At 40.5% G+C, this 27,788-nt stretch overlaps 2 protein-coding genes and 3 pseudogenes across 2 annotated transcripts; 3 read left to right on the top strand and 2 right to left on the bottom strand.

Annotated features, from left to right (window-relative positions):
• The first annotated feature begins 1,177 nt into the window (after nt 1–1,177).
• LOC143386999 (ras association domain-containing protein 5 pseudogene) lies at nt 1,178–1,964 on the top strand (annotated as a pseudogene).
• A 1,150-nt stretch (nt 1,965–3,114) lies between these two features.
• Nucleotides 3,115–3,797, top strand: LOC143386997 (bcl-2-like protein 1; annotated as a pseudogene).
• Nucleotides 3,798–13,813: 10,016 nt separating this feature from the next.
• On the bottom strand, nt 13,814–14,800 carry LOC143640413 (olfactory receptor-like protein DTMT). Its single transcript, XM_077108240.1, has 2 exons — nt 14,472–14,800; nt 13,814–14,429 (listed from the first exon to the last, which is right to left on the bottom strand). The coding sequence occupies exons 1-2, from the start codon at nt 14,798–14,800 to the stop codon at nt 13,814–13,816; spliced, it is 945 nt and encodes a 314-aa protein (XP_076964355.1).
• Nucleotides 14,801–21,048: 6,248 nt separating this feature from the next.
• On the top strand, nt 21,049–21,990 carry LOC143386982 (olfactory receptor 1-like). The gene has a single exon (XM_076841712.2). It carries the CDS (start codon nt 21,049–21,051, stop codon nt 21,988–21,990), a length of 942 nt encoding a protein of 313 aa, XP_076697827.1.
• Nucleotides 21,991–22,175: 185 nt separating this feature from the next.
• LOC143640411 (dnaJ homolog subfamily C member 21 pseudogene) lies at nt 22,176–27,788 on the bottom strand (annotated as a pseudogene).

Genomic DNA, 27,788 nt, shown 5'->3' with positions numbered 1-27,788 from the left:
AATGTCATTTTTATTCTCATCCCCGTAAAGTGTAATATTTTGTTATAAATCTAACAAAAATACATCAAAGATCTATAGGAGCAAAAAATACAAAGCACTGATGAAAGAAATAAAGAAAAATAAAATATACAAATATTCTTTGTTAGCAAGTCATGCATTTGATAAGAGATTAATATCCAATATATTTAAGGAACACAAACTCTATTGAAAGAAAATAGATAATCCCCTTAAGAAATGGGCAAGGGCCCTGAAATAGATATTTCTCAAAAGAAGACATACAAACAGGTAACACATACATTACTGAAAGATTTAAATATGAGAATTAAAACTATGAAACTCCTAGAATGTAAGAGTAATCTTCATGAAGGTGGATTTAGCTGCGGTTCTGTGATTATGACCAAAACAAAACAAACAACAATAACAACAACAACAACAAAAAAGAACCTCACAACAGAACAAGAATAGATGAATAAAAAGCTTGTATGTATCAACAAACACTATCTGAAAAGTTAATAAACAACCTACAAATGGGAGAAAACATTTGCATATCAGTTTGTAAGAGTATTAATATGTAGAAATGTATAAAGAATTCTCACAACTAAGTGTTAAAGACAAAAAGCTCAATTAAAATGTGCAAAGGAACTCAAGGAATATTTCTCCAAGAGAGATGTATAAATGGCCCCATTTGGCCCGGTGTCCATGAAAAGATGTTCAATGTCATCAGTCATTCTCTACAGATCTTAAAAGTTTCAAGGAATGCTTTCCAAAATGCTAGTTGTACACCAGGTTGATTTTAGCTTTTAAAAATGGGAAAAAAATATTGGTAAGAATGCGGAGGAATTGGAACTCCCATACATTGCTGGTGGGGATGTAAAATTGTGCAGCTTGACCTGGAGAATTTATTTGACAAATTCTTCAAAAACAGAGGAGATGGCGCCCCTGGGCTGAGCGAGCTAGCCAGCTAGTGCCGTGCGGCTGGAGATGAAATGGCAGATGCCCAGAGCGGCCAAGAGCGAGGCGCGCGAGCTGGGCGCAGGGTCCTGACCCCAGGGGCTGATCCACCAGCTGTGCAAGTTCAGGCAGTGTGCGGGGACAGTCGGGCCGCCTGGGCCACTCGCGCCCTACTGACAAAAGCAGGCGGCCCCGCCCGCCCGCTCAGCTCTGGTGCAGCTGGAGCATGAGCAGTAAGAAGTACTGCAGCCTAGAGGAGGAATTGGAAGATTGTTTCTTCATGGCCAAGAGGACCTTTTTAAGGAATGTGAAGAGCAGGCATCTGTCAGAGAACATCTGTAAGATAGTAGAGGAGGGAATCTTGGGAATCTCCTCTGCCTACACTGCAGGAGATCAAGCATATCAACAGTCACAATAGCCTGGAGAAGAACTGCCTGGACTTGAAGCTGAGCGAAGATGGCACCTACACGGGTTTCATCAAAGTGCATTTGAAACTTCTGCGGCCCATGGCAGTGCCTGCTGGGATCAGGGCCCAGTCCATCAACGATGCCATCAAGGAAGTGAACCTGGGGCGATGACGGACAAGCGGACATCTTTCTACATGCCACTGGATATCATCTAGTAGCTGCCCATCAGCAGCACAATCACAGTCTGCAAGGTCATCCAGGGGCTGCTCAAGAGGTTTATGGTAGTGGAAAATCCCCCAAAGTTTGCACTTTTTAAGCAAATACACAAGGATGGTCAAGTCCTCTTCTAGAAACTCTGTGTTGCTGACTGCTCCCTCTATCTGTGCCTCCTTGCCAGCCAGACACAGATGTCCTCAACTTTGTGCTAAAGGAGAATGAAACTGGAGAGGGGAGTGGGACACATTCTCCATCCCTGAGCTCCAGAACTTCCTAAGGATCTTGGAAAAGGAGGAACAGGACAAAATCCAGCAAGTGCAGAAGAAGCACGACAAGTTTAGACAGAAATTGGAAGAGGCTTTAAGAGAATCCCAGGGCAAACCTGGGTAACTGGTCTTGCTTCCTCTCCTCCTAATGCTCTCATTGTTTTTATTAATAGTTATTATTTTGCAGCAGATGCTTTTTCTCAGGACACCTCTGTCCTGCCCAGCTGTTCCAGACATGGCACAATATCTCTTCCATGGACAAGTGTCTGTGTGGGGGTTGACTTCTGCCCACTTCTCATGCTGTGCCCCCCAACAGACTCGGCCAAGGATCAGAATTCATGAGATGGACAACATTGGCATCTCTCAAGCTGCAAGCCTTTCACTGACCAAATAGTTGCCTCTTTTGTAACCAAACCAGAACTTCTCACACCAGCCAGCAAAAGGAAAAGAGTAAAAGGTTTTAGAACTATATGTTCTTTCTCTGGCTTTGACTCATCTTTAGTTTCTCTTATTTGCCACCTTCAAAACCTTTATTTAGGTCAAGTGTTGTAGCATATTCCTTTAACAGGTCTGAGCTAAGTTCCTGAAAGCAGAATAATGTTCAGAAAAGGGTTGTCCCACACTGCCCAAGGCACCTGCTGTTCCTGCTTAAGGGAAGTTCATGTGGCCTCTGGCCTAGCTGCTGGGGTAAGGAGCACCAAGGCTGAGGCTGGCTTAGAGATTTGCTGCGAAGTTGCTGCCTGCTCTGGCCCTGGTCCTCATTAGCAAAACTGTGCATGTGTAAACCCAAAGGCATACATACATGTGTTTGATCATCACATCTTTGTCAATGCTGTTTGTTTTTAAGTTACAAATTTGAATTTAACGTTGCCATCATCCTCATGTGTTTCCATTAAGGGGAAACTAGCCATTTACCATTTTTAAAGTCTCCTGTTGAGTCCAGAAATCAGGCAGCAAGAGAAAGCCAGAAAGCATTGCAGAGAATCATGTCTAGGGAGATTATTGAGCGTCGGCGGTGGCGACCTTACATGCCTCTTCCATCTTGGAGAGGACATGCTGTGCAACTGGTAGGTGGCAGCACAGGCAGAGACCCGGAGCAGTGGGCGGGCACTGTGGAGGAAGTAGGGTCTGGAATTCAACAAAGAGCAACCCCTCCTCTCAGAATCTTATCTTGGCTTTGGATCTTAGTAGAGAATCATTAAGCAGAGATCAGACACAGTGAGTGAGCAGATGTTTTGGACACTGGACTTATTGAGCCCATCTCTATTTTAAAAATGGCTCAGAGCAACCAGGAGCTAGTGATTGACTTTCTGTCCTACAAGCTTTCCCAGAAAGAATACAGCTGGAGTCAGTTTAGTCAAGTGGAAGAGAATAAGATTGAAGCCCCAGAAGGGACTGAATCAGAGGCGGAGCCCACCAGTGCCATCAATGGAAACCCATCCTGGCATCTGATGGACAGCCCCATGGTGAGTGGAGCCATGGCCACAGCAGGAGTTTGGATGCCCCGGAGGTGCCCCCATGGCAGGAGTGAAGCAAGCACTAAGGGAGGCAGGTGACAAGTTTGAACTATGGTGCTGGAAGGCATTCGGTGACGTGATGTCCCAGCTCCACATCACTCTGGGGTCATCAGAGCTTTGAACAGGTAGTGAATGAACTCTTCCAGGATGAGGTAAACTGGGGTCACATTGTGGCATTTTTTGTCCTTTAGGGAACATAGTTCGTGGAATGCATAGACAAGGAGATGCAGGTATTGGTGACTTGGATGGCCATTTACCTGAATGATCACCTAGAGACTTGGATCCAGGAGAATGGTGGCTTGGACACTTTTGGGGAACTCTATGGGAATAATGTTTCAGTGAAGAGCTAGAAGGGCCAGGAGTGCTTCAACCGTTGTTTCCTGATGGGCATGACTGTGGCTGGCATGATTCTGCTGGTCTGGCTGTTCAGCTGGAAATGACCAGACACTGACCACCCACTCACCCTCCCTCTCACTCCACCCCACCTCACCACATCCCTTGTCCAGCCAGCGTTGCCACCAGGAGAACCATTACAGGCAGGCCACGCCCGCCATCCATCACTGGCTTGGGCCTATACCTGGTTCCCTGCAGTTAGTTTTCTAGATCTACCACGCTTCTGTGACAGCCACCTACCTGCATACCTCAGTTCTCTTGGCCTCAAAGTCTACAAATTTTCCCTAAAATCTGTCCTTTGAAGGCTGGCAGGGGGTAGGGGCAGCTAGGAGCAGGAGGGCCCTACCTCGTTGGTGGAATCCTTACTACCCCTTAGCCTGTGAGACTGCTTTCTTGGTAAAGAGCTAGAACAGTTTTTGACCCACTTCCCTAGAAAAAAAAACTATATTGTCTTTTTTTGTTGTTGTTTTGATGTTTGTAGCCTCAGAGTTGATCATCATTTTCCATCCCCTCTGGACCTATTCCTTCCATCTCTGCCCCCAAGAACCATTTAGAGGCCACTTTTGACTAATTAGGAATTCAGGCTGCTTGGGATAAAGAAGCAAGGATCAGGACTTCCTCCTCACCTCTGGCCTGGACCAAGTCCCCCCTCCTAGTGTGAATATTTCCCAGAGGCCTCTGGCTAGAAGCCAGTCCCAATTAAGAGGGAGGGTGCTATCACTTCAGGAAGTACCCCCATGCTAAACCTAGGATGGCCCTTGTAGTTTAACACCCCCCCAGTCCCTTTCCCTCCTCTCTCCTGGCTCCCATGGCCATGACCGAGGGACCATCTGGGCCCAAGACAGTTGCCTCAGAGCTATTTATGGCCTCAGCTGCCTCACTTCCTACAGGACCATCCTGTGGCATCGTTGCACTGGGCTACTGTCCATTGGGTACAGGGATTCAGGGGCCTTACCCCAGATGTAAAGAGGAAATATAGGGAACAGCAGTCGGAACCCTGGGGTCTTCCTACCTCAGGAAGGATTGGTGGGAAGGAGACCTTAGGGCACAGGCCAGTGGATGGGGTTGACTGAAGGGGCCTGTGTTGCCTGACCAGGTAGATATTGCCCTACTGTCCAACCTGGGCATCAGGGCTGCCAAGGTCAAAGTGGCCTGGCCAAGAACCCTTCAGGCCTCCCTCTACTCCAGCCTTGTTCTGTCTCATCCACTGGCCACCCCAGGCCCTCTGCTGTACATATTCCAGACAAGTTTTCATTCCTTGTGAAGATGATATACTATTTTTATTAAGTGTGTGTGTGTGTGTGTGTGTGTGTGTGTGTGTGTGTGTATTCATGTGTGAGGAGCTACTGGCTTGCTGTGAGCGTGCAGGTGGAGAGCTGGTGCCTAGAGATTGACAGCCTAATTAATGCTCCTTCCCCTGCCCTGTTCCAGGAAAGCTGTCCTAGGGGTCTTAGCTCCTGAGAGGCACCTGTCCCCCCTCCCTCCTTCAGTTGTTGTAGCTCTTTAAAATAGTCTGTGTGAAAGTGAAAGTGCAAGTCAGTAATAAACTGTGTTGACTCAGTGGGAAGATAAAAGTTAGGAGCTGAGGTATAGCTCATTGGTGGTTTACTACCCAGCATGCATGCAGCTCTGGGTCCAATCCCAAACACAAAAACATGTAAAATGATAAAACATACAATGTGAATACTACTAGCATTGCATTTGGCATAAAACTTGCCAAAGTCAATAAAAGGGTCTTCAAAGCTAAAGAGTAGTTTCAACGTTATTTTTGTAGCTTACTATTTCAAGCTTATTTTTTCCTTCAGGACTTATAAAATCAAATGGTGAGATTTTTAATCTTCGTAATATTTGGATGACGTTGGATTTTTGTACTCTTTATTCAAATTAAATACTAAGTTGTCTGCAGCCTTGCTCCATCTTCAGCAGATGAGGGCCTGGCTGTCTTGGGTTCCCCCTGGGCCTCCAGCACTGCCTCCTTCCTCCCCCTGAACTCTCGGGTCTCCAGGTGCTGCCAGAGGTGTGGCCTTGATTACAGGGGGAGATCCTCCAACTGGGCCAACCTGGAGTCCTTCTGTTGTGAAGCTGGCCAGGCATGTGCTCAGAGAACCTGTGGGCATGCCTCCCCATTGACCTCAGTGCCTTTTGTTGCAGGGAGATGGGAGCAGGGCGTGTTTGCATGAAGCTCTGCTGCTGGCTTGCTTCTGCCAGGAGGTGGACATCAGCAGTGTGGGAGACAAGGCCAGGGGAGCCCTCACTTGGAGCATAGGGTGAGGGTCACATACTTCCTACCCATCTGGCTTCCTGGACTGTGACTTCCCAAGAAGTAATATCAGGGCACATTGACAAGGAGGATCAGATTCCTGACTCTGAATATTTGTACTGGCTCCTTGTTCAGGGTCAAGCTTAAAATAAATTAGCCAGATGATTTCAGCAAGTAGCCAGGACCACAGAGACGCTCCAATACAAAGGGAGAAGGACTTGCCATTTCTCAAAAACAGAACTGGTGTCCTCATCCAGCCTCTGAATTACCGTTTCTTTGCTGTCCTCTGCCTTCCCAAGTCCCTCTTGAGTCAATTCCAGCCCAAGCTTCATGTAGCCTCAGAATTTTCCTCCTTTACCAAGGCTAAGTCCATACTGCCCCATCCCAGAGCAATGCTAATCCCTTGTCATAAACCTTGTGCATCATCTTCAGAACTTCAAAAGCAATGTGAGCTAACAACAATTTTTTAAGCCACAAAAAAACCTGGTTATCTGCTGCCTCATGCTCAGCCTTATCACTTTCCTCCCTTAAAAAAAATCTCTCCCTGTCCCTGCTGCATATTATTCCCTTTGTCCTGTATGTCTCTGACCTTAAAAGAAGGCATGGCTCCTGCTGCAACCGCTGAATGCTGCTGAGACTCTCCCTTGATAGGGATGGCTATTTTATTTTTGAGAATATATATATATATTCTCAAATATATCTAAATATATATATATATATATATATATATATACACTCACATATATATATATATATGGGGGCATATAGCTATATATAAAGAGATAAGGGTGTTTATAAAATAAGAAAATTATGGGAAAATTCAGACTTTAAAGAACAGTTAGACCTGGGACCTATGCTGAGATCTGAGCCTTTGGAAGACATGTTGGGTTTCCTTCCCTCTCAGAGGTGGTGTGACTGCTGGTAGAGCCTTCTATGGTTGTGTTGCTCAGTGTGCAAGTGTTTGTTCAGAGGATATTTTCTTTTGTCCACATATAAAAACTGTTGGTGTAGCTGTATTAAACACCATCAGCAGAGTGAAGTTTCCAGCAATCTGAGCTCAGGTATGAGCTTCCTACATCTCTTAATGTGCCTCCTCTGTTTTATTTAACAGTTTGGGTTGTGCAGAAGAAAACAGAAGTGTGTGTGTTTGGGTAGGGGATTTATTTTAAAAATATATTGCACATGGTCCTAGGGACTGATAAGTCTGATATCTGCAGGGCAGGCCCACCTACTGGGATCCCTGGAAAGAGGAGAATGTTATAATCTTGAGTCCAGAATATTCTGGAGGAAGAAATTTTTGTCTTTAGAGACTCAAGATTTTTCTGTTAAGTCCTTCAAATGACTGCACAAGGCTCATCACATTAGGGAGGGTATTATGGTTTGAATGTGAGGTGTCCCCCAAAAGCTCCCATGTGAGACAATTCAAGAAGGTTCAGAGAAGAAATTATTATGTTACAAGAGGCTTAACCCAATCAGTGAATTAATCCCTTGATAAGGATTAATTGAGTGGTAACTGAAATGGTAAGGTGTGGCTGGAGGAGATGGGAATTGGGATGTGGCTTTGGGTATATATTTGTATCTGGCAAGTGAAGACCTCTCTCTCTCTGTGCTTTCTGATCACCATGTGAACTGCTTCCTTCTGCCACACTCTTATGCCATAATGTTCAACCTCACTTCAAGCCTTGAGGAATGGAGCTGGCCTCCTATGGACTGAAACCTCCGAAACTAAGCACCTAAATAAACTTTTCCTCCTCTACAATTGTGTTAGTCAGGTCCTTTAGTCACAGCAGCAAAAAAGCTGCCTAAAACAGAGGGTAATCTACTTTACTCAAGGTCTAATGATTTAAATTTTAATACTCTTTAAATTTTTTAAATGTATTTTAAAAATTAATTTATTTATTTTAATTAGGTATATATGACAGCAGAATAAATTTTGATTCATTGTACACAATTGCAGCACAACTTTACATTTCTGTGGTTGTACACGAGGTAGCGTCATACCATATGTGCAGTCATACATGTACCTAGGGTGATGATGTCCATCTCATAAAATACCTTTGCAGCAACATTTAGAACTGTTATTTGGTATCAGGGTGTAGCCAATTTGACATATAACAATTAACCATCACTTATGGTGTGAACATCTGAAGAAGAATTGAAGCAAAGTCTTAAAAAAAATGCACCTTTCCTCCCCATACCTTACAAAATGTTCATCATATTTATTTTTCGCACATCAATATCAATGGAATCATGTGGATTAAAGTAAAAGGATGTTTGTTTTTAGTCACTGGTATCACTGAAAAGTATAGCACATTCCATGTACCCTAATATTTTTTGTAAATACAAAATTACATGTGTGACCTTGGTACTAGAATGTCAAAATTTAGGGCCAAATGGGTAAGTCTAATGAATTCTAATTCCAGAAAGATTTAGCAGGAGAGTAATTCTAACTTAACAGAACTTTGTTGCCTTTAAAGTTGAAGGAATCTGTCTTAGCCTGAAGGACAGCCAACAAATACTGAAGAAGCCTTGGCCACATCAGGCACCATGCCAGGAGCTGCCCTGCTGCAGGTATGAGGCAGGCATGGAGTTTCCTGCATGGAGTTTACAATCTGGTGGGAAGTCAGCTACCCACCAGTGATCAGGACATCCAGTGGTGTGACATGAGTGCAGGAGGCTGTGGGACCTGCAGCAGGACTCACCTGATCTGGTGAAAAGAGCAAGGTTTGTGTTAGCAAGTGCCATATAACAGGATAAATCAGGATGGGCCAGGCAAAGAGGAAGCAGAGGGGAGAAAGTGATAGGCTGGGGGAACACTGAGTCTAACATGCTAGAGATAATAATTTGCAACCTTAGGTCCAGCATTGCTGGAGAGTGGGATGCAAGTGTCACGGTGGGGACAGAGGAGACAGTGGGGGTAGATACAGGTCAAATAATGAAGTACAATTTGTCGCTTGAAAGTGACTTTGCCTTTGTCTTAAGACCAATGATAACACAGTAAGGTACTCACCAGACAAGACTTGATTATTATGTTCAGAAAACACTCTTAAGTTCAAGTTCAAATCAATGAGAGCTTTATTAACCTGTCCAGGGACTGTCACCCTGGCCCCAGAACAATGGAGTTGGCCAACCAAGGACTGAACCTGTGAAACTGTGAGCTAAAATAAACTTTTCCTCCTCTAAGTTTTTCTTATTAAGTCACAGTTTTTCTTGTTTGGGTCGCAGACAAAAAAAAAAAAAAAAAAAAACTAGCACAATGCACAACCTCAAACTCTAGGTTCCAAACAAGTGTTCTCCTTTTCCTTTTCCTCACACAATGATTAACGATATCAACCTCCCATGTGGTTACTTGAGAAACCACTTCTGTGTGTAAGTGTGTGGGGTGTGTATTCACAAAAGTAGATTATGATGATTTGGGGGGCTTTGGGTGCCATCCCTGACCTGCGTGGGCAGCTGAACTTCAGGTTGCTTGTAATTTGCAGGGACATCAAATAAAACCCAGACACAAATTACCTTTACACAAGCTTCAAGACAGCTTCTCAACTCTCAGTCTCAGGCTCCCCAAAGAGGAGAGCAAGAGAAAGTCATGAGAGGCTGGCAAGAGAGAGAGAGAGAGAGAGAGAGAGAGAGCACGTTTGGAAGTGGGCTTTTATTGGGGGACTCTTGTTCTTTAGAAAGTTCTATCCAAAAAAAGGCCAGAGAGGCAGGGTTACAAGGGACAGGTAAATGAAACACAACCCCAGGGGTGACACCTACACCTGAAGACCTGCCTTTAACATCCGAGCTGGGCAACGCCCAAGTTACCACGAAATGTAGTGATTGCTCAGAGCCTCCTGCTTCGGGACTGGAAGGCAGGGGTCATTCAGAGCGGCTCCCCACATTTGGGACTTGCACTTCTCCCTTGATCTTCTCTAAAACCATCTTGAAAGGGCCCTATTCTGCCATTGGCAATGGCCCCCATTAATATTTCTGCTATCTCCCAGCGCCCTTGATCTTGAGGCTGCAAGTGCTTCAGATGGTCAATATATGTCCTTGAGACCCTCCTTGTGCCAAAGCTGCATTGTGTTCCTTGAAAAGGCAAAGAAAGTCTCCCTCTCTCTCTCTCTCTGCCTGCACACTTTAACACTTGACCCCTGAGTAGTCCCTCTCTGTGTCCTCTGCCTCACAGAGTTGGCTGAAAGCAGAGCTTGTTTCCCTTCTCCAATCCTCAGACTCTTTGTTTTTTGTTTATTTGTTTGTTTTGTTGTTGTTGTTGTTTTGAGTGAACCAGGGGATATGACAGATCTCACACTGACCAGTCCATCCTGCTTCCCTCTCTCCCCTGCTCAGGCACGCACCTAGCCCCCACTCCTGTCCCAATTAGCTAGTAGAAATAGGTCCCATTATATCCTGTCCCACCAGCATATCAGACCTAAACATCTGTTATTATGGGTTGAATTGTGTCACCCAAAAAGGTATGTTGAAGTCACAACCCACAGCACTTGTGAATATGCCCTTATTTTGTATTTTGTATTCAAGTTAAAATGAAGCCATGGGGGTGAACTCTAGTCTAATATAAGCAATGCCCACTTAAGGAGAGAGAGAGAAAAAAAAAAGCTTTGTGAAGGCAGAGACACAGAGAGCGCACCATGTGATGCTGAAAGCAGAAAACAAAGAAATAGAGTTACCAGCTAAAAAACCTCCAGCCTGATGTCTACCCCTAGAGCTGGGCAGATGCAAGGGAGGGTCTGCTCAGTCTTATGGGGACCAAGGCCCTGCTGACACCTCACTTTGAACTTCTTTTCTCTGGAACACAGAGAAAATTAATTTCTATTATTTTAACTGCCAAAAATAAAAGAAGCAGACTACGGTTCACAACATTTTGCACTATACATACAATATTTCTTTGAATATTGTTGTCAATTGTTTTTTTTAATCTCCATGTGGTTGTTAAGGTAACACCAGTTTTTATCATAGATAAACTCTGAAATCTCAGTGTCAAACTACAAAAAAAAGTATTAGTGACAAGACAAAGGATTAATATTTAAATTAAATCAATTTCTTTTATACCAGAAAAATCTAACAAAAAATGAATCCTATATTCAATTGCACTGAAAACTAGGTGCAAGAACTATAGGGAGGAAAAAAACTATCTTCTGATAGATACAAAAGAATATCACAATAAAAGGACACATAGACACTTCAGAAAGCTTGTAACATTTAAAAATATTTTTTCATTTTTATTTTCATTTATATTAAACTGCAGAAAAAACTCATGAAAATTGTACATATTATCAGGACAGCTTGCAACATTTTGACAAATGTAAATATTGTATAATGTTTAAATTAAGTTTTCTAAGTCCTCAAACATTTGCCATTTCTTTATGGGGAAAATATTCAAAAAAATTTTTTTCCAGCTTATTGAAATGCACAGTACATTATGGTAACCTATCAGCCAAATAGCACACTGAACTTCTTGTTCCTACCTTACTGTAACTTTGTAGCCATCGATCTGAACTATAAAAACATTATTCACAAATTTTTAACATATACTATACATACCATTTCATTCACTGATTTAAAGTATACATTTAAATAGTTATTTTTGTGTATTTTCCCAGATTGGTGCACCCTTCACCACAATTTTAAAACCTAATCATTACCCCAATTAATAACTACTCTTTATTTCTCCATATGTACAAATACTCAGCAGTTTGCAACAACATCATGAGCCAATGATAACAATCCAGACAATGTACATCTTTATTATTTTCCTAGACTTAATATTTCATATGAATAGAATTATACAATATATGGTCTTTACAGCTGCCTTATTTCAATTAACATATTGTTTTCAAGGTACATGTATGTTTTTTCATTTATTTTATAGGTGCATTAAATTATATAGAATAGTGAGATTCATTGTTATATATGCATAATATAATTTGGTCACTTTTGTTCCCCAGCTCAAGGTACATTTATGTAATAGTATGTATCAATATTTTATTTTGTTTCTGGGTAACTACATAGAAGTTATGTGAATCAAGAAACAGAATGTAGGATAAAGAATATATGTGAGTAGATAATGGAGCTCAAATTTGTGTGACTCAGAAATCATCAAGTGAAGATGTCCATTGAAAAATGAGGATAAAAACTATTATGTTTTGATATGGAGAAGGTCTGGGCTGCAGAGATGTGGAGGTCAGTGCCATTTAATAGAAGTTGAAATGATACAGTTGGTTGTCATCATTTGCAGGGGACAAGGAAACTCATGAGCCAATGATAACAATCCAGACAATGTACATGTAGCTCACGTTGGAAAGTGTAAGGCTGCATATTCTATTTCTGAGGTGGGGGAGAGATGAGAAGAACCCCCACAATCAAATATTTTGCAGTCTTAAACAGGTTCAGTACTGACACATAGTGGAGCATCGGCATGTTCAAATTCCACATTTTTCAATCTTTGACCCATATTAAGATTCCCTTTCCTTCATGGAATCATTACAGGAGAAGATCATTGATGTAAAGTTTATTGATTGATAAAGATCTATAGATAAAGATAGTTAAGATCATTGATGTAAGAGCATTGATGTAAAGTTTATTGATAACTTGTAAAACCAAGGAGGGAAAGGTGATCCTTGAAGAGTGAGGTTGAAAAGTGTGTGGGCTCTGTCTCATCCAGCGAGGAGGTCCACAGAACAGGGTAGAGGACAGTGTGGCTCCAGAGTCACTAATCAAGACCTCTGGAGACCAAGCAGGAAGCAGGTCTGATTTTATTGCACAGTTACCATGTATATATACTGAGGCAGTAGCTAAGCAGATTACAGGCAGCCATCAATGCAATTCTGCTAACTGCCCTTGCAGCGACCAATTGAGGAGTGGGCCATGGTGCAAGCACAGAGACTACAACCCTAATGCCCAGGGTTGTGCCTACGGGGTAAGCAGCCTGCCACTTACATGCCTGGCACAAAGGGAGTGGCCTGCCGCTCAGACACTTTTAACGTATGCCATGTATGCAGTACTCCATGCACTTTTCCCCACAGAAAAATAGACTCAACAGCACTTAGCGCCTCAAGGGGACTTCGTTTCTAGCAAATACAAACTAAACTGCTGTAACACAGTAAATGGAAATTTTATTTTAAGTACAGATTGGGTACAAAAGAATAATGCAGAAAATGGAAAGAAGGTAGAAGTAATAAAGGTTAGGAGAATGATGTGAACACTTTCTGAGAAAGAGATAAGTAAAGACTTTCTATTCAGGAATAAAAAGTTCCATTTAGAAGAGCAAGCATTGGCCTGAGTTGTTTAAATCTTGGCATTGACCTGGGAGAGCAGTATATCACTTTTTTTAAAAAAAAAGTTATAGTTTTGGGGCTGAGGCTGTAGCTCAATGGTAAAGCACCTGCTTTGCATGTGTGAAGCACTGGGTTTGATCCTCAGCACCACATAGAAATAAATAAATATACTGTGTGTTAATCAACAACTAAAAAATTTTTTTAAGTTATGGTTTTAAAAAAGGAACACATGGTAAATTATCGATTTAACAGATAGAAATTTCAATTAAAATATTTAAATTATGCTTCCAGGGTCAGCTAGAATTAACAAGCAGAAAACCTTCCTAGCAGGTTACTGATAAAAAGCTTTACATCAACTACCCATCTCCACTTCAGCTCTTTTGTTTTCACTTCAGATTTTTAACATTGGAAAATTATGTGATATTTTATTTGAACAGAAAACTTTGTGATGGGAAGAAAGAACTGCAATAATATTCAAATATACATCACAATATTTATACTGGACAAACTGTGTACCCTATTGCAAGAGTTACCATGATACAGAGAATAGAATTGTCTTCTTAGAAAAGACTCTTCCTAGGGCTCCCTTCATGTCTCTGTTCCTCAGGCTGTAGATGAAGGGGTTCAGCATGGGAGTTACCACTGTGTACATCAGAGCCATGACAGTGTCTTTCACAGTAGAATTATTAGCTGATGGACATAAATAGAGACCAATAATTGTCCCATAGAACAGTGACACCACAGAGAGATGGGAGCCACAAGTGGAGAAGGCCTTGTGGATACCACGAGCAGAAGGGACCTTGAGGATGGAGGAAAAAATTTGTACATAGGACCCAAGGATGAGTAGAAATGGGGTGACAATAACAAGTCCTCCCATGATAAATATCACCAGTTCATTGACATGAGTGTTGGAGCAGGCCAGCTTCAGTAAAGCAGATATTTCACAGAAAAAGTGGGGGATCACATTGCCCGAACAGAAAGACAATCTGACCACAAGCAGGGTGTGCAATAGGGCATGGAGCATGGTCAGCACCCAGGATAGCACCACCAGGGAGAGACAGAGCTTGGGGCTCATGATGGTGGTGTAGTGCAGGGGGAAGCAGATGGCCACATAGCGGTCATAGGCCATGGCCACAAGGAGGAAGCTCTCCTAGCCAACCATAATTGGCTCCTGTTCTATCAGTAACTTGTCTGCAAAGCACAGGAAGAAGTACATTTGAGTCAGGCATCCTGCATAGGGGATGGAGGGAACTTGACTCTGCATGTTCTGCAACAGTTTAGGAATGGTCACAGAGGAAAAGCAGAGGTCAGAGAAGGACAAATTGTCGAGAAACAAATACATGGGTGTGTGCAGATGGGAGTCCAGGTGAATGAGGATGATGATGAGGAGGTTCCCCAGGATGGTGGTAAGATACATGGCCAGGAACAAGGCATAGAACAGGTTCTGGTGCTCTGGTTGGATGGGCAGGCCCAGGAGGAGGAACTCTGAGACGGGAGTTTGGTTCCTTCCTGTCATGCTCTGTCTACTGTATCTTTTTTTAAAAAAAGAAAGACTTGGGTCCCTTAACAATTCAAATAAATGAACATTTTTCTCTTATATGTGATCTGGTACTCATTCTACAATAACTGATCCCACCTTGATTACAATAATTATTATCTTTAAAATCTAATTGTCCATCATCTTTATAATCATTAATGCCTTTTTCTTAACTTCTTTGTAACATGTTTGAATATTCCATCCTTTCCTAAACACTTACCTATTGGTTTCTGAGACAAAATGCATTACTTTTTTACATATATGCCTGTCTGGTAATCCTAGGGAACCATAATTGGCTCCTGTTCTATCAGTAACTTGTATGTTATTATTCCTCATGGATTTTGCTAAACCCTATCTTATCATAACTCTATATGGAACTCTCCTAATAAACCTGACATGCTCCAATGGCTTATATCAGTATTTAAAACTCAGACATGAAAGCTGGGGATATAGCACAGTGGTGAAATGCTCATCCAACATGCACAGGGCCCTAATGCAACCTTCAGCACCTCAAAAAAAATAATCAAGTAAATAAAAATAATAATCAGTAAATAAAACTCAGGTATAGACGTCCCTAACCTATAAATGTCTATATCCCATAACAATTGTCTTCCATTCAATGAATCATAGGCTCCTTAAGCTCAACAGGTCCCTAATGAAACTCATCAGATTGTACTTCCTCTGTACCTCTCTCTTCCTCCTCTACTCTCATATTTTAAAAAAGGAATGCAGCATCAGATCAGAAGTCGTGAATTGTTTCATTCATCTTTTCTCTTACCATCAACTCCAACACATCACGTCATGTATATTCTACACTCTGTTCTCCTGCTACTTCATCCACTTCTTATCACAAGGCCAAGTTCCTCATCTACAATGGCATCTCATCTCACCTGGATTATGGAAGCAGTTTCTCAAGTCTTGTCCCTCATAGGGAAAATTGTGCACCTGGTTTCTCAGAATGCTGAGTCCCTTCTGAGTGAGTAGGATGATCTCTTGAGTCAGGAGTACATGCTGGGATCACAAATTGGAGACATCACCTGGTAGTGTCACTGCTGACCCATCAAGTCTGATCTTCTCCTGTGGTAAAATCCATCATCACATCCTGCACTGACATAAGAATCACATATGGCAGTGCTTATAAACCTTAATAGATGTGCAAATACCTGGGGATTTCTTTTAAAAAAATTCATTCTGGTTCTATAGCTCAATTTCTACATATTAAATGAGCATCCAGGTAATGGCAATTCTGTGGTCAATAAACTTCATGTAAGTAGCAAGTACATACACTGCCATGAAAATACATATTACTGCCAAGTTCAGATAAAGTTAAATAATTATCTCTAAGAAGGGCTTGTGAAAAGATTTTTAAATCTCTGAAAGAAAATACAAAGAAGAAAGAGAAGAAGGAGGAGGAGAAGGGGCAGAAGGAGAATTAAAAATTACAACTTTCAACCCAAAATTTAAAAGCTGTTATTATTTTGAACTGACAGAATTGTCAATATTATTGCACAATAAATTATACCAATGAACATTATTATTAATAACACATAAAAATGTTGAACATTAGTCAAAGTATTAAAACCATGTGAGAAAGTCTTGGGAGGCAGAAAGATGGAAACTTAACAGACCTGAAAAATTATTCTGCAGAACACCACACAACCTGGGAGTTCAAGACAATCACGTTTGAAAGACAAGAATTCATTCACTCTGCTACCAACTCATCCAGGGTGGCTGAGGGTGACTCCAGAGCCCAACTCAGGATCCTTTTCCCCTTTATTCACCAGAGACACAGGAAGTAACAGTCTCCATAGTCTTCACCTAACTGCACCATCCCTTCTCATTCTTCCCCTTCTACTCACAGAAGTCAGAGGAGCTCTGCATCCCATAGGAGTACCAAGACTGGAACTCATTAAAGACAAAATAATTAGCCAGGACCTCTCAGAAACTAATTCTCCCAGAGTCCTGTAGTGGTGACTCATGACAGCCTCTGTTCACACCAGACCATCCTTTGGGGAAAAGTGAAGATGCTGAGCAGCTCAGGACAGATGCTTTCTCATTGCCTGTGTGGGGAAGGGGAAGGAGACTTGTGTGGCTGCAGCCTAAAATTCAGGAGGTAAAGGTGGATGGCTGCAGAAACTATGAAGTAATCAGGGACCACATTATGAATTAATCTTAGGAGTTTAAGAGTTTAGGTTTTATCCTATGAATAACAGGGATCCATACACCATATAGTGGTCTTTGAGTAGAGTACTGCCATGAAACTCGTGTTTCAGAAACATTGCAAGGATGGCAGAACCTGTTATTTCTCCACAGTCCCTAGGATAGAAAGAAATGGATTTAACAAGGATCAGACTTCTATGATTAAAGAACATGCAGATATAAAGAAATCACAAGAGTAAGAAGAAATAAACTTACCTGAACATGTTCAATTCTTCCTCATGCAGATTTGAAAAATGGACCTTTGCATCACATTTGGCTCATTTTTATGAAAATCTTTAAGAAGCCCCAGCATGACCATCGTCCCTTCCTCCATCTATGCCATGTCACTTCCCACTGCCAAGATTATTCTGGCCCTGTATTTGAATGTGAAGCCAGGTTTGGCATATATAATTCACTTTCCCACCATCCACTAGTTTTTAGCCATCATTTGATGCAGGATCTTTACATAGTGGCACATTGCAACTTTCCATTGTAGGGACCTGAATCTTTATTGGTGCTCCTTTATTGGGATTTATACTTTTCATTAACATTTGTCATGAACTTTGAATTATAAAGTGGTACCCAAATAATTCTGCAAGATTTCAGATGTCACCTTCTCTATTCCAGTTGTGTAGAGTAACAAAGTTTCCCCTTGGTGACCAATATCAACTACCCCACGAACAATAGCAACCCGCTGTTTGCACATTAGCTCACACCTGAAACAGAAAATAGTCAAATGATAGTCTAAAGGATGTTATGTCCCTTGGCAGAACATCATGTCCCTTCTACAAACTTCTAATGCACTGTTCTAAGTTTTCTCAGCCACTTATTTCAGTCAGTGTTGCAATGATCTCAACTGACTTCAGTGGCTACCACGTGAAAGCACTGCACATCTATCCTGCTCCATCTCACCACAGCCTTTGCTTTGAGACATCTCTGGCTCTACAGAGCAGGATGTCATGGGGAATCTCCTCAGCACTCATATAAACATTAAAAATCTACCATCCATTTTCTGTAAACTGTTGTACAGAATGTGAGGTGTAGATTAAAATTAATTTTTTAAATATGGAAATCCAATTTTTCCAGCACCAAATATTAAAAAGACTCCTGTACTAGCTTTCCACCAGTACAATGAAATATCTAGCACAGTCAACTTATAAACAGGTTCATTTAGCTCACAGTTTGAGGAGTTAGAATGGCAAATGGCCTAGTGCAGCCTTGGTCAGGACAACCTTTGCATGATCACCTCATGGGATAGGGATGGCAGAGCACATGCAACCGAAGAATAGCATCTCAAACTAGAATGGAGATTCCATGATGCATTTCAAATCATCCTCAATGACCTGAGGACTTTTCACAAGTTCCTTCCACTTAACCACAGCAACTCCTAAACTGCAATACTGAGTCTAGGCCTTTATGAATGAGCCTTTGGCAGATAGCCAACATTAAAACATGGTAAATTAGCAAAGAAAAGGATTAACAACAATATCTAATTGATTTAGAACAATTAAAACAATATACTGTAACAAAATTTTCTTAGTGATCTCTCTCTCTATCCCTATCTCCCTAAAATATTTTTTTTACTTTTAGTTGCATATTGACACAATAACTTAATTTTGTTTCTTTATTATTTTTTATGTGGTGCTGAGGATCAAATCCAGTGCCTCACATGTGATAGGCAAGCACTCTACCAATGAGACACAACCCCAGTCTCTCCCCCTAAAATCTTATTGTACTATATTTATTTTTCTTCTACCTGTCACACTGTATCATGATAAAGTGCCTACAGGGTAAGATAAAGTGAGGTTAATGACCTAGACTTTGCTATGTAGCATTAGCTCCATAATATAATGCTCACCTGAAGGTTCACTTGAACCTTATCAAGTAAGTTTCATTATGTGAGGTTTACTTATTGCACAACAATGCAAAAAAGGGCAATCAGATGCCACTTGTATAAACTGCTATGCCCCTAAGATATTTCAAATCATTCACAGTCTAGTACTTGATTTATTTTTATGGATTACCCAACTATTTTTCTTCAAGTCCCCAATGTAGACTCCAACAGCACAGGATTCAGGATTCCTATCCATTCCCTAAATGGGCAATGACTGATCATACATCCCTGGGCTCTCTATCCCCACCTTTCCCCAAAGTACAGTAGGGTGTGATCAGTGACTTTAATCAGTCACCATACAGGACTCTGATAATTTGCCTTGAAGAGATCCTGGATAATTACTTTGTGCCTAATGAGTTAGGCCTGAATCTGGACTCCCCTGGGATGTAGAGCCTCTCGGGCCCGTGGATGGCTAGAAGGTGAGAAATGAGAAGGGATGGCAGAGAAGAGATGGCAGACACGTGATGACTACAGAGGACGTTACTTCATATGCTTGTAATGATTAAAGGGGAGCAAGATCTTGGGTCAGGGCCCCAGAGTCACCCTCAGACACCCTGGGTAAGTTGTCAATATGCCAGGTTGTATGATGTTCTGCCAGGTAAGTTTTCAGGTGTGACAACTTCCCTCTTTTCCATCAAGCTGCCTTCCAAGACTTTGCCACAGTATAAAAATATTCTGACTAAAGTTCATCACTTATAACACTTTTTATTAATAACACTGCTCACTAATGTTACTTACTGTGCAGTGAATCCTCAAAGATCACAGCATTTTGACATACCAGGCCTGTAAGACAGGGTTCAGTGCAGTAACAGTTCTTAAACTTTCTTTTATTTTATATTCACCTAAGGAGCTTTAAAAAGCTTTGCACAAGCCACTTCACAGAGATTCCAATTAAGTTATCTGAAGGTGCTCAGTAATCTGAGTTAAACGGCAATGTGTGTATTTGCTACTCAAGTGCAGTCCAGTGATCACAGTATTGACACCACTACTTGGGTGTTCATTTAAAATGTAGAGTCTGAGCTACAGCACCAGAACGAATGTCTTAATGATAGGTAATTTGCATGTGTGTTGAGTTTAGAAACACTGCCCTACATGATTCTTGTGTGCATCCCAGAGTGAGGATATTGTATTTAATGGCCGAAGAAGAGGAAGCTCAGTGGATCATCTATGAAAACATCTGCAGCTGCTATCTCTGGTTTTGTGATCCCTGCACAGGTTCTTGACACAAAGATAGTCCCACAAACTCAAAAGGTAAGCAAAAGTCTGAGAACCAGGTACATGATTTTCTCTTCATGTTTCTTCCCTTTATGATGCCAACACATGGTGTCCAAAGTCCAAAGGTACAAACTGTTAATGCAGTTCTGTTAAACACCATCAGCAGTGGGGTGGACTTCCCAGCAGTAGGACTTATTTATATCATTTAGTGAATGAGTTTCCCAGATCTTTTAATGTTCCTCCTCTGCATTTTTGATGACTTGGAGACAGATTGGGTTTTTGTTTGTTTGTTTGGTACTGGGGATTGAACCCAGAGGAGCTCAACCACTGAACCACATCTCCAGCCCATTTTTTATGTTTTAGTAGAGACAGGGTCTCACTGGGTTGCTTAGTGCCTTGCCAAGTTGCAGAGGCTGGCTTTGAACTTGTGATCCTCCTGCCTCACCTCCCGAGCTAATGAATTATAGAGACATGCCATAATGCCCCAAAATACTGAGCTTTATCCAAGGTTACCCCCAAAAAAGTGGCGTGTGATGCGTGTGTGTGTGTGTGTGTGTGTGTGTGTGTGTGTGTGTGAGAGAGAGAGAGAGAGAGAGAGAGAGAGAGAGACCAATTACAGTTGCTAAGAATGACCAGTCAGGCAGGGAAGAGAAAATCCAACACTCTTTTTGTGAAAGAAGCAAACAGACAAGTATTTAGGAAAGAATGGGCTACTGAAACATGTTGAAAAGAAGATGAGAAAAAGTAATAAATGATCAAAGAGATAAAGACACTTGTAAGGTTATACTTATTGTGATGGTGGTGGGATCAACTATTGGAGGACACGTAAACACTGTATATGAGGAAAAAAATGATCATTTTCCCTTGGGTTTTTAAAGGGCCTTATTATTTCTCTTAAAGGTATTGGAGACAAATAATAATGGGAAAAAACCAAACTCTCATCTCAGAGTTCCTCCTTCTGGGCCTGCCCATCCAGCCAGAGCACCAGAACCTCTTCTATGCCCTGTTCCTGGCCATGTATCTTACCACTGTCCTGGGGAACCTTCTCATCATCACCCTCATTTGCCTTGACTCCCATCTGCACACTCCCATGTATTTGTTTCTCAGCAACTTGTCCTTCTCTGACCTCTGCTTTTCCTCTGTCACCATGCCCAAATTGTTACAGAACATGCAAAGTCAAGTCCCTTCCATCCCCTATGCAGGCTGCCTGACACAAATATACTTCTTCCTGTTTTTTGGAGACCTTGGGAACTTCATCCTTGTGGCCATGGCCTATGACCGCTATGTGGCCATCTGCTTCCCCCTGCACCACACCACCATCATGAGCCCCAAGCTCTGTCTCTCCCTGGTGGTGCTGTCCTGGGTGCTGACCACATTCCATGCCCTGTTGCACACCCTGCTCATGGCAAAAGTCTCTTTTTGTGAGGACAACGTAATCCCGCACTTTTTCTGTGACATGTCTGCTATGCTGAAGCTGGCTTGCTCTGACACTCATGTCAATGAGTTGGTGATATTTATTGTGGTAGGACTCTTTCTTGTCTTCCCATTCCTACTCATTCTTGTGTCCTATGCAAAGATAGTGTCCTCCATTTTCAAGGTCCCTTCTGCTCGAGGTATCCGTAAGGCCTTCTCCACCTGTGGCTCCCACCTCTCTGTTGTGTCACTGTTCTATGGGCCAGTCATAATTCTATACTTATGTCCATCAGCTAGTAATTCTACTGTGAAAGATACTGTCATGTCTCTGATGTACACGGTGGTGACTCCCATGCTGAACCCCTTCATCTACAGCCTGAGGAACAGAGACATGAAGGGAGCCCTAGGAAGAGTCTTTTGTCAGAAGAAAATTCCCACCTATGTATGATAGAAATAACTGGGGTTTTATATCATTTTATCCAGTAAATCTGTTGATATTAATATTGAAATATTATCCTAGATTGTTTCCCACATCATGCTAACTTCTGATGAAATAGCATATCACATAATTGTTCAACAGGTAAAAGAGAGGAAGTTTAGCTGATTAGTTGGAAGGAGGTCTTGTTAATCTGGCTATGCCTTCCTGTTTGTCTTTTCTTGGTGATGCTGGGAAAGCACAGGGTAAGGGCTACTGTTTTATGAGAACTCCATTCTTTACATTCTTAAGATACCCCTGTATTTTGTTATCTTGTCTCAAACACGCTTTGACTATGGCATAATTTTTAAATAGTGCTTCATAATCTTAGGTTGTTGCCCAATAACATTTAAATATCTCAAAATCCAGGCTCCTTCTAATATCTCCTATATAATTTTTCTGCACAAATTTTGACATCATTCTATCACTTAACTTTCCTACATCCCTGATTTATTTTCATGTCTATGCTAATTTTTCTGCCCTTCCCTGACCCTAAATACATTTTCCAACCCTTTTTGTAATGCTGATAATTGCATAATTCTGTCTTTACCTGTAATTACATAAGGCAGGAACCCTATAAATTATTTCTCCAGGACTGGGCAAGGAAGTTTGAGATTGGTTCAGTTTTAAAGAATGCCTTTTTGCTTGGTATTTTGACTTCGCAAAATTTCCTGACATGTATGTTTTTATTATACATTCATGACAGTTCAAAGGAAGTTGAAAAGATACTCATTGTTTAGAATTGCAAAATATGAAATTCATTGACTTTCCATGTCATCCAGAAAATCAGTTGTTCAGCCTGTGCAAGATCAGAGAATGATTCTGAGGTTTCTTTTGATTTTCTCCCACTTCCAAAAGAGGGGAGTAGCCATTCTTTTTTTTTTTTTTTAACTCAGCTCTCTATAGCATGGGTTGATTCCATTCTTCATTTATTTGTTTCCTTAGTTGTACTCTGTAGGTGATGGCATTCAAACCCATTTCTTTCCTCTGTTCAAATATCTGCTGACCCCACAACTATCTGAATGCCAGAACTTTCTCAAAAGCTCCCAGCAATTCTTTCACTTCCTAGCTATTCCTTTTATTCTAAACAATCTAGAATTGTTTTATCTAGTTATGTGAAGAATGTCATGGGTATTTTTGTAGAAATTGCATTGATGGAATGTATTGACATTTTAATTGGGACTGAACTGAACCCATATATCACTTTGAGTATTATGGACTTCTATTTTAAAATATTTTTTCAATGTATGTATTTTAATTACAAACTGGACCACTTAAATATTGATTTTTCAATCCATGAATATGGCATGCTTTTATCCTTTCTTTCTTTCTTTCCTTCCTTCCTTCTTTCTTTCGAGTGTGTGTCCCCTTCAGTTTCTTTCAACAATATTTTATAATTTTCATAGTAGAGATCTTTTTTCCTCTTTGGTTAAATTTATAGGTATTTTAGTTAACATTTTAGCTACTGTCATTTGGATTGTTTTCTTGATTTCCAATTCATATAATTCAGTTTTGGTATAAAATTGTATGCTTATTTTGTACCATGAAAAATTGCTAAACTCATTTGTTAATTTTAATGTTTTTATGGAACTTGGGGGGTTTCAAGATGTAAGATCATGTCATTCAAACAAACAATTTGACTTCTCTTTTGTATTTTGGATGCCCTTTGTTTCTTTCTCTTGCCTGTAACTCTGGACAGCATTTCCAACACTATGTTGGATAAAATTTGTAAAAGTGAACATCCTTTTCTTCCAGAGCTTAGAGCAAAAGCTTTCAGATGTACCCATTTTAGTATAATTTTAGCTGTTGGCTTATTGTAAGTGACCTTTATTATATTGAGGTACATTCCCTCTATGAAGGATTTCTTGAGGGTTTTTTGGAGGTGTTAAATTTTATCAAATACATTTTCCATATCTATTGAGATAATCATGGATTGTGTCTTTCATTCTATTGATGTCATGTATCATGTTTATTGATTTGTATTTTGACCATTCTTGCATCTCAGGGATTAATCCCACTTTATCATGATGAAAATCTTTATAATGTGGTTTTGGATTCAGCAAAGTATTATTCTACTGAGAAGTTTTTGCATATATATTCATAAAAATATTAACATGAAATTTTCTTTCCTTACTGATTTTGGCATCAGGTTAATGCTGGGGCTGTGTTTGGAAGAATTACTTTTGAAAAATTTTTTGAATAACATAAGGAAAATTGGAATTAATCATTCTCAACTATTTTGTAGAACCCAACAGTTAAGTCACCTATGTTCTAGGTTTTTTTTTTTGTGTGTGTGTGTTAAAATAATTTAATTCTCCCTGTACATCTCTGTTCACGTGAGAAATCAAGGTACACACTTTACAATATTTACCTGTTTTGAGACATTCAAGTCAATTCAGATGGCAAAAGTAGAATTCAATCACTAGTGAAATGTTTAAAAATATATATATTAAACAAAAAAAATGTCTTTATAAGATAAAAAATAATCTTCCACAATGCAATAAATTGCAGATCACTAAAATTTTAACTCTTTAGATGATTTCAGTTCAGTTTTTGGTTTCAAAATTTAGAGACAGTTAAAAAAAAGTGTGTTGGCAGAATTTCTATCTGTTTTTACGTGTTTCTCTTTCTTGTTTCGACTACTTGTTACACTGGTTAAAGATGAAGATGGAGGTGCTCTTGCATGACCGGTAGCTTTTAGATGGTCAAAAAGTTTATTCCGGGATGGAAATTCACTATGGCAGGTTGTACAGCTGATAAGAACATCACTCAGTATTTGTGGTTCAGCAGGTATTTTGACAGATTGTTTCACATCTTTGGTTTTCTTTCCTTTGGGCTTAGGAACACTTTTAGCTTCACTTTTTGGATCATCACAAGGTTCAATGGTCTCTGTGACATTGACATTTTCTTGGGGACTATCTTCCAATTCTTTGGCACTGTCTTGATTTAAGTTGATATTTTCTGGATCAACCTTTATTCCTTCTCCAGGTCCATTTTCATTACAATTGTCATCATAATTCTGTGCCGGTTTTTGTTTCTTTTTCTTCTGTTTTTTAGAAAGCTTTTGCTTTGGTGTATCTTCTATTTCTTCCTCGGAATTTTCATCTATATGAGATCCTGAAAAATTTTCTTCTTCTTCCTCCAATTGTTGTTTTAACAAGGCAACCATTTCCTGATGCTTCTTTGACTTTTCATGATTCTTCATGGCCTTTTCTGTCTTGAAAGATTTGTCACATGCTGGGCAGTAAAGGTCATCAAAAAGCTCAGTATCCTCCGCCTCATCACTATCTTTACCATCTTGTCCATCTTTAAGCTCCTGCTGCTCCATTTCATTATCATCTGATCCATCTCCAAACTCCTTTTCATATCGTGCTTCCATCTCCCGGAGTTCCTTCTCCAAATCGGCCACGGTCATCCAGCTCTGTTCTCTGTACTGTTCTGCCAGTTTTGCCTGCTTTAGTTTCTGTTGCCGTCTCATCTCCTCAGCCTTCCTAGCCTTCTCTGCATTCTGTTCCTCTACAAGCTTCCGATGTGCCTGCACTCTTTTATCTCTTTTCCGGATGAAAGCTACCAGCTGCCGAACAAGCTCATTCTTCTCTTTCCTTGCTTTGTCTCGAATCTTTTTGTTTTCTTTTTCCATGGCTCGTTTTTCCCAGCGGTTTGAAGCTTGCCGTGTATCATACTCTTCCTTCCAAGCGAAATTCTTTTGGGTGCAGAAACTCTGCCAATAAGCGTAGAAAGGGTGGACTGCCGTATCATAGTCACTCTGGGAGTCTCCAAAAGTTGGGAAATCCTCAACATCCTCCTCTAACACAGATTCCAGTTCTTCCTTTGCAATCATTTCAAAAACACTACGATACACTGTGTAAAAACCCTTTTCATCGTCTCCATAACCAGAGTAACAGGTAACAGTGAAACAGTGAAGCAAATCTAAGCTGTCATCTTGGTATTCTCCATCAAGCCCTCCTTTAAGTAAGGCCTCTCTATGATTATCATACCATGCTCTTTCCTGAGGGTCGCTCAACACATCATATGCTGCTTGAATTAATTTAAATTGTTCAGCTGCTTCTGCGGCGTTATCCAGATTTTTATCCGGGTGCCATTTCAGGGCCAGCTTCCCATAGGCCTTCTTGAGCTCCTCCTCGCTGGCGTCGCGCCGCACCCCCAGCGCCTCCTAGTGACACTTCGTGGCCGGGGCCCGGGACGGGGCCGGGTCCGAGCGGCGGCGGCGGCGCTGGTTGTCCTCTCCTCCGGCGGGAGCCCGGCCTGTTCTAGGTTTTTCTTTGATGGGAGGCTTTTCATTATTGATTCTAATTTGCTACTTGTTATTGGTAAGTTCTGTTTTTTATTTCTTCATGATTGAATAGTATTAAGGTATCTGTGTCTAAGAATTTCTCATCAGAAGAATAGTCATTTTAAACAGCTTTTGCAGATGAATTTTTATATAATAAAGCCAATCAATTCAAAATTCTACAATTTACACTTGCCTAGCCTACATGAGACCCTGGGTTTCATAATCAGCCTGATCAAAACTATCTACAATTTGATGAGATTTGAACAACTTCAGTTCTCCTCAAGGACACTTGATGAAATTCATGCCAAATGCCAACCGGAATTATTTTTATGGAAATGAAAAAGCTTAAACTTAAATTTACATGAAAGAGAAAACAAGTAAAATTTCTAAGAACTATTTGAAAACCTGGAAATGTAAGTTGGTTCCATGCCTAGCAATATCAATATATATCTTTAAAAAAACTCCTATACAAGTATATACTTGTATAGGAATTGAAAAAAGTTACAAGAAATGAGGAAGTATCTGAAGAAACAGTCCTATGGGGGGATTGTTTTATGATGAATATGGTATTTAAATTAAATGTAGTGAAGAATGCAGTACCTAAAAATGGTACTGGAATAATTGAAATGGTAAAATACTAAATGAATTCTTTACTCTCATAATGAAAGTCATGAGACTTTAGATGGCTAAAGCACTAAATATAAACTACAAACTTTAAAAATATTTTATACAAGAAAATATTTAAATTTATGCAAAACTCAGAAGCTACATTTGTTAAAATTTCATATATATGACCTTGCAAACTAAGAGCTTAACTTAATTATATTTTCAACTTGCAAATAACCATAATGAAAGCATTTGTTTAATTAAAATAAATAAATAGTACATTATTTCAGGATGTATTTTCTTTTCTAGCATTAAAAGTAAAGATGATTATAAAGCAGAAAAAATATAAAGTTATCTTTGAATATAATTTTAAAGTATCCCCAAAATACTTAAGACATTTATGTACATGACATTGATTGGAAATTAATTCATTTCTCATCACCTGATCACTACTGAAATCAATAACTAAGTTGTAAGAATTCAAGAGGACCCCAAATTACCCCAAAACTTTGAAAAATGTTCATCAATTTGCTGGAATCTTCTACTAGTTCAAAGCCACAGGGTAAAATATGCACTGATTCACATCTATTTCTCTTGAAAAGGATGGGGAGAAATGGCAGGCACACAGAGCCTCATTGGTGTCCCCCCAAATGTTAAGGAGTAAGAACTAGAGGAAATAGAAAGTCATGAGCCAAATTAAGAACACTATTACTGAAAGAAAAGTGGCACAGGACTAATCACACACACACACCTAGGATAAAAAGTGGGTTTATTGTCAGGCTGCTCTGCACAGAGAGAGGGACAGCAACAGCAAGCAGGGACAGCAGCAGCGACTCCCCCTTGAATGTTACCTCTTATTGGCTAGAATCAT

This window comes from Callospermophilus lateralis, unplaced genomic scaffold (genome assembly GCF_048772815.1).
Source record: "Callospermophilus lateralis isolate mCalLat2 unplaced genomic scaffold, mCalLat2.hap1 Scaffold_2319, whole genome shotgun sequence".
Taxonomy (NCBI): Eukaryota; Metazoa; Chordata; class Mammalia; order Rodentia; family Sciuridae; genus Callospermophilus; species Callospermophilus lateralis.
This window is presented reverse-complemented; position numbering and strand designations above follow the sequence as displayed.

Bases quoted from the DNA above. Each gene is read 5' to 3' on its own strand.
- LOC143640413 (XM_077108240.1), bottom strand. From the start codon at position 14,800: ATGACAGGAAGGAACCAAACTCCCGTCTCAGAGTTCCTCCTCCTGGGC. The intron at 14,430-14,471 runs GTTACTGATAGA...TGGCTAGGAGAG, and splicing joins TTCCTGTGCTTTGCAGACAA to CTTCCTCCTTGTGGCCATGG.
- LOC143386982 (XM_076841712.2), top strand. From the start codon at position 21,049: ATGGGAAAAAACCAAACTCTCATCTCAGAGTTCCTCCTTCTGGGCCTG.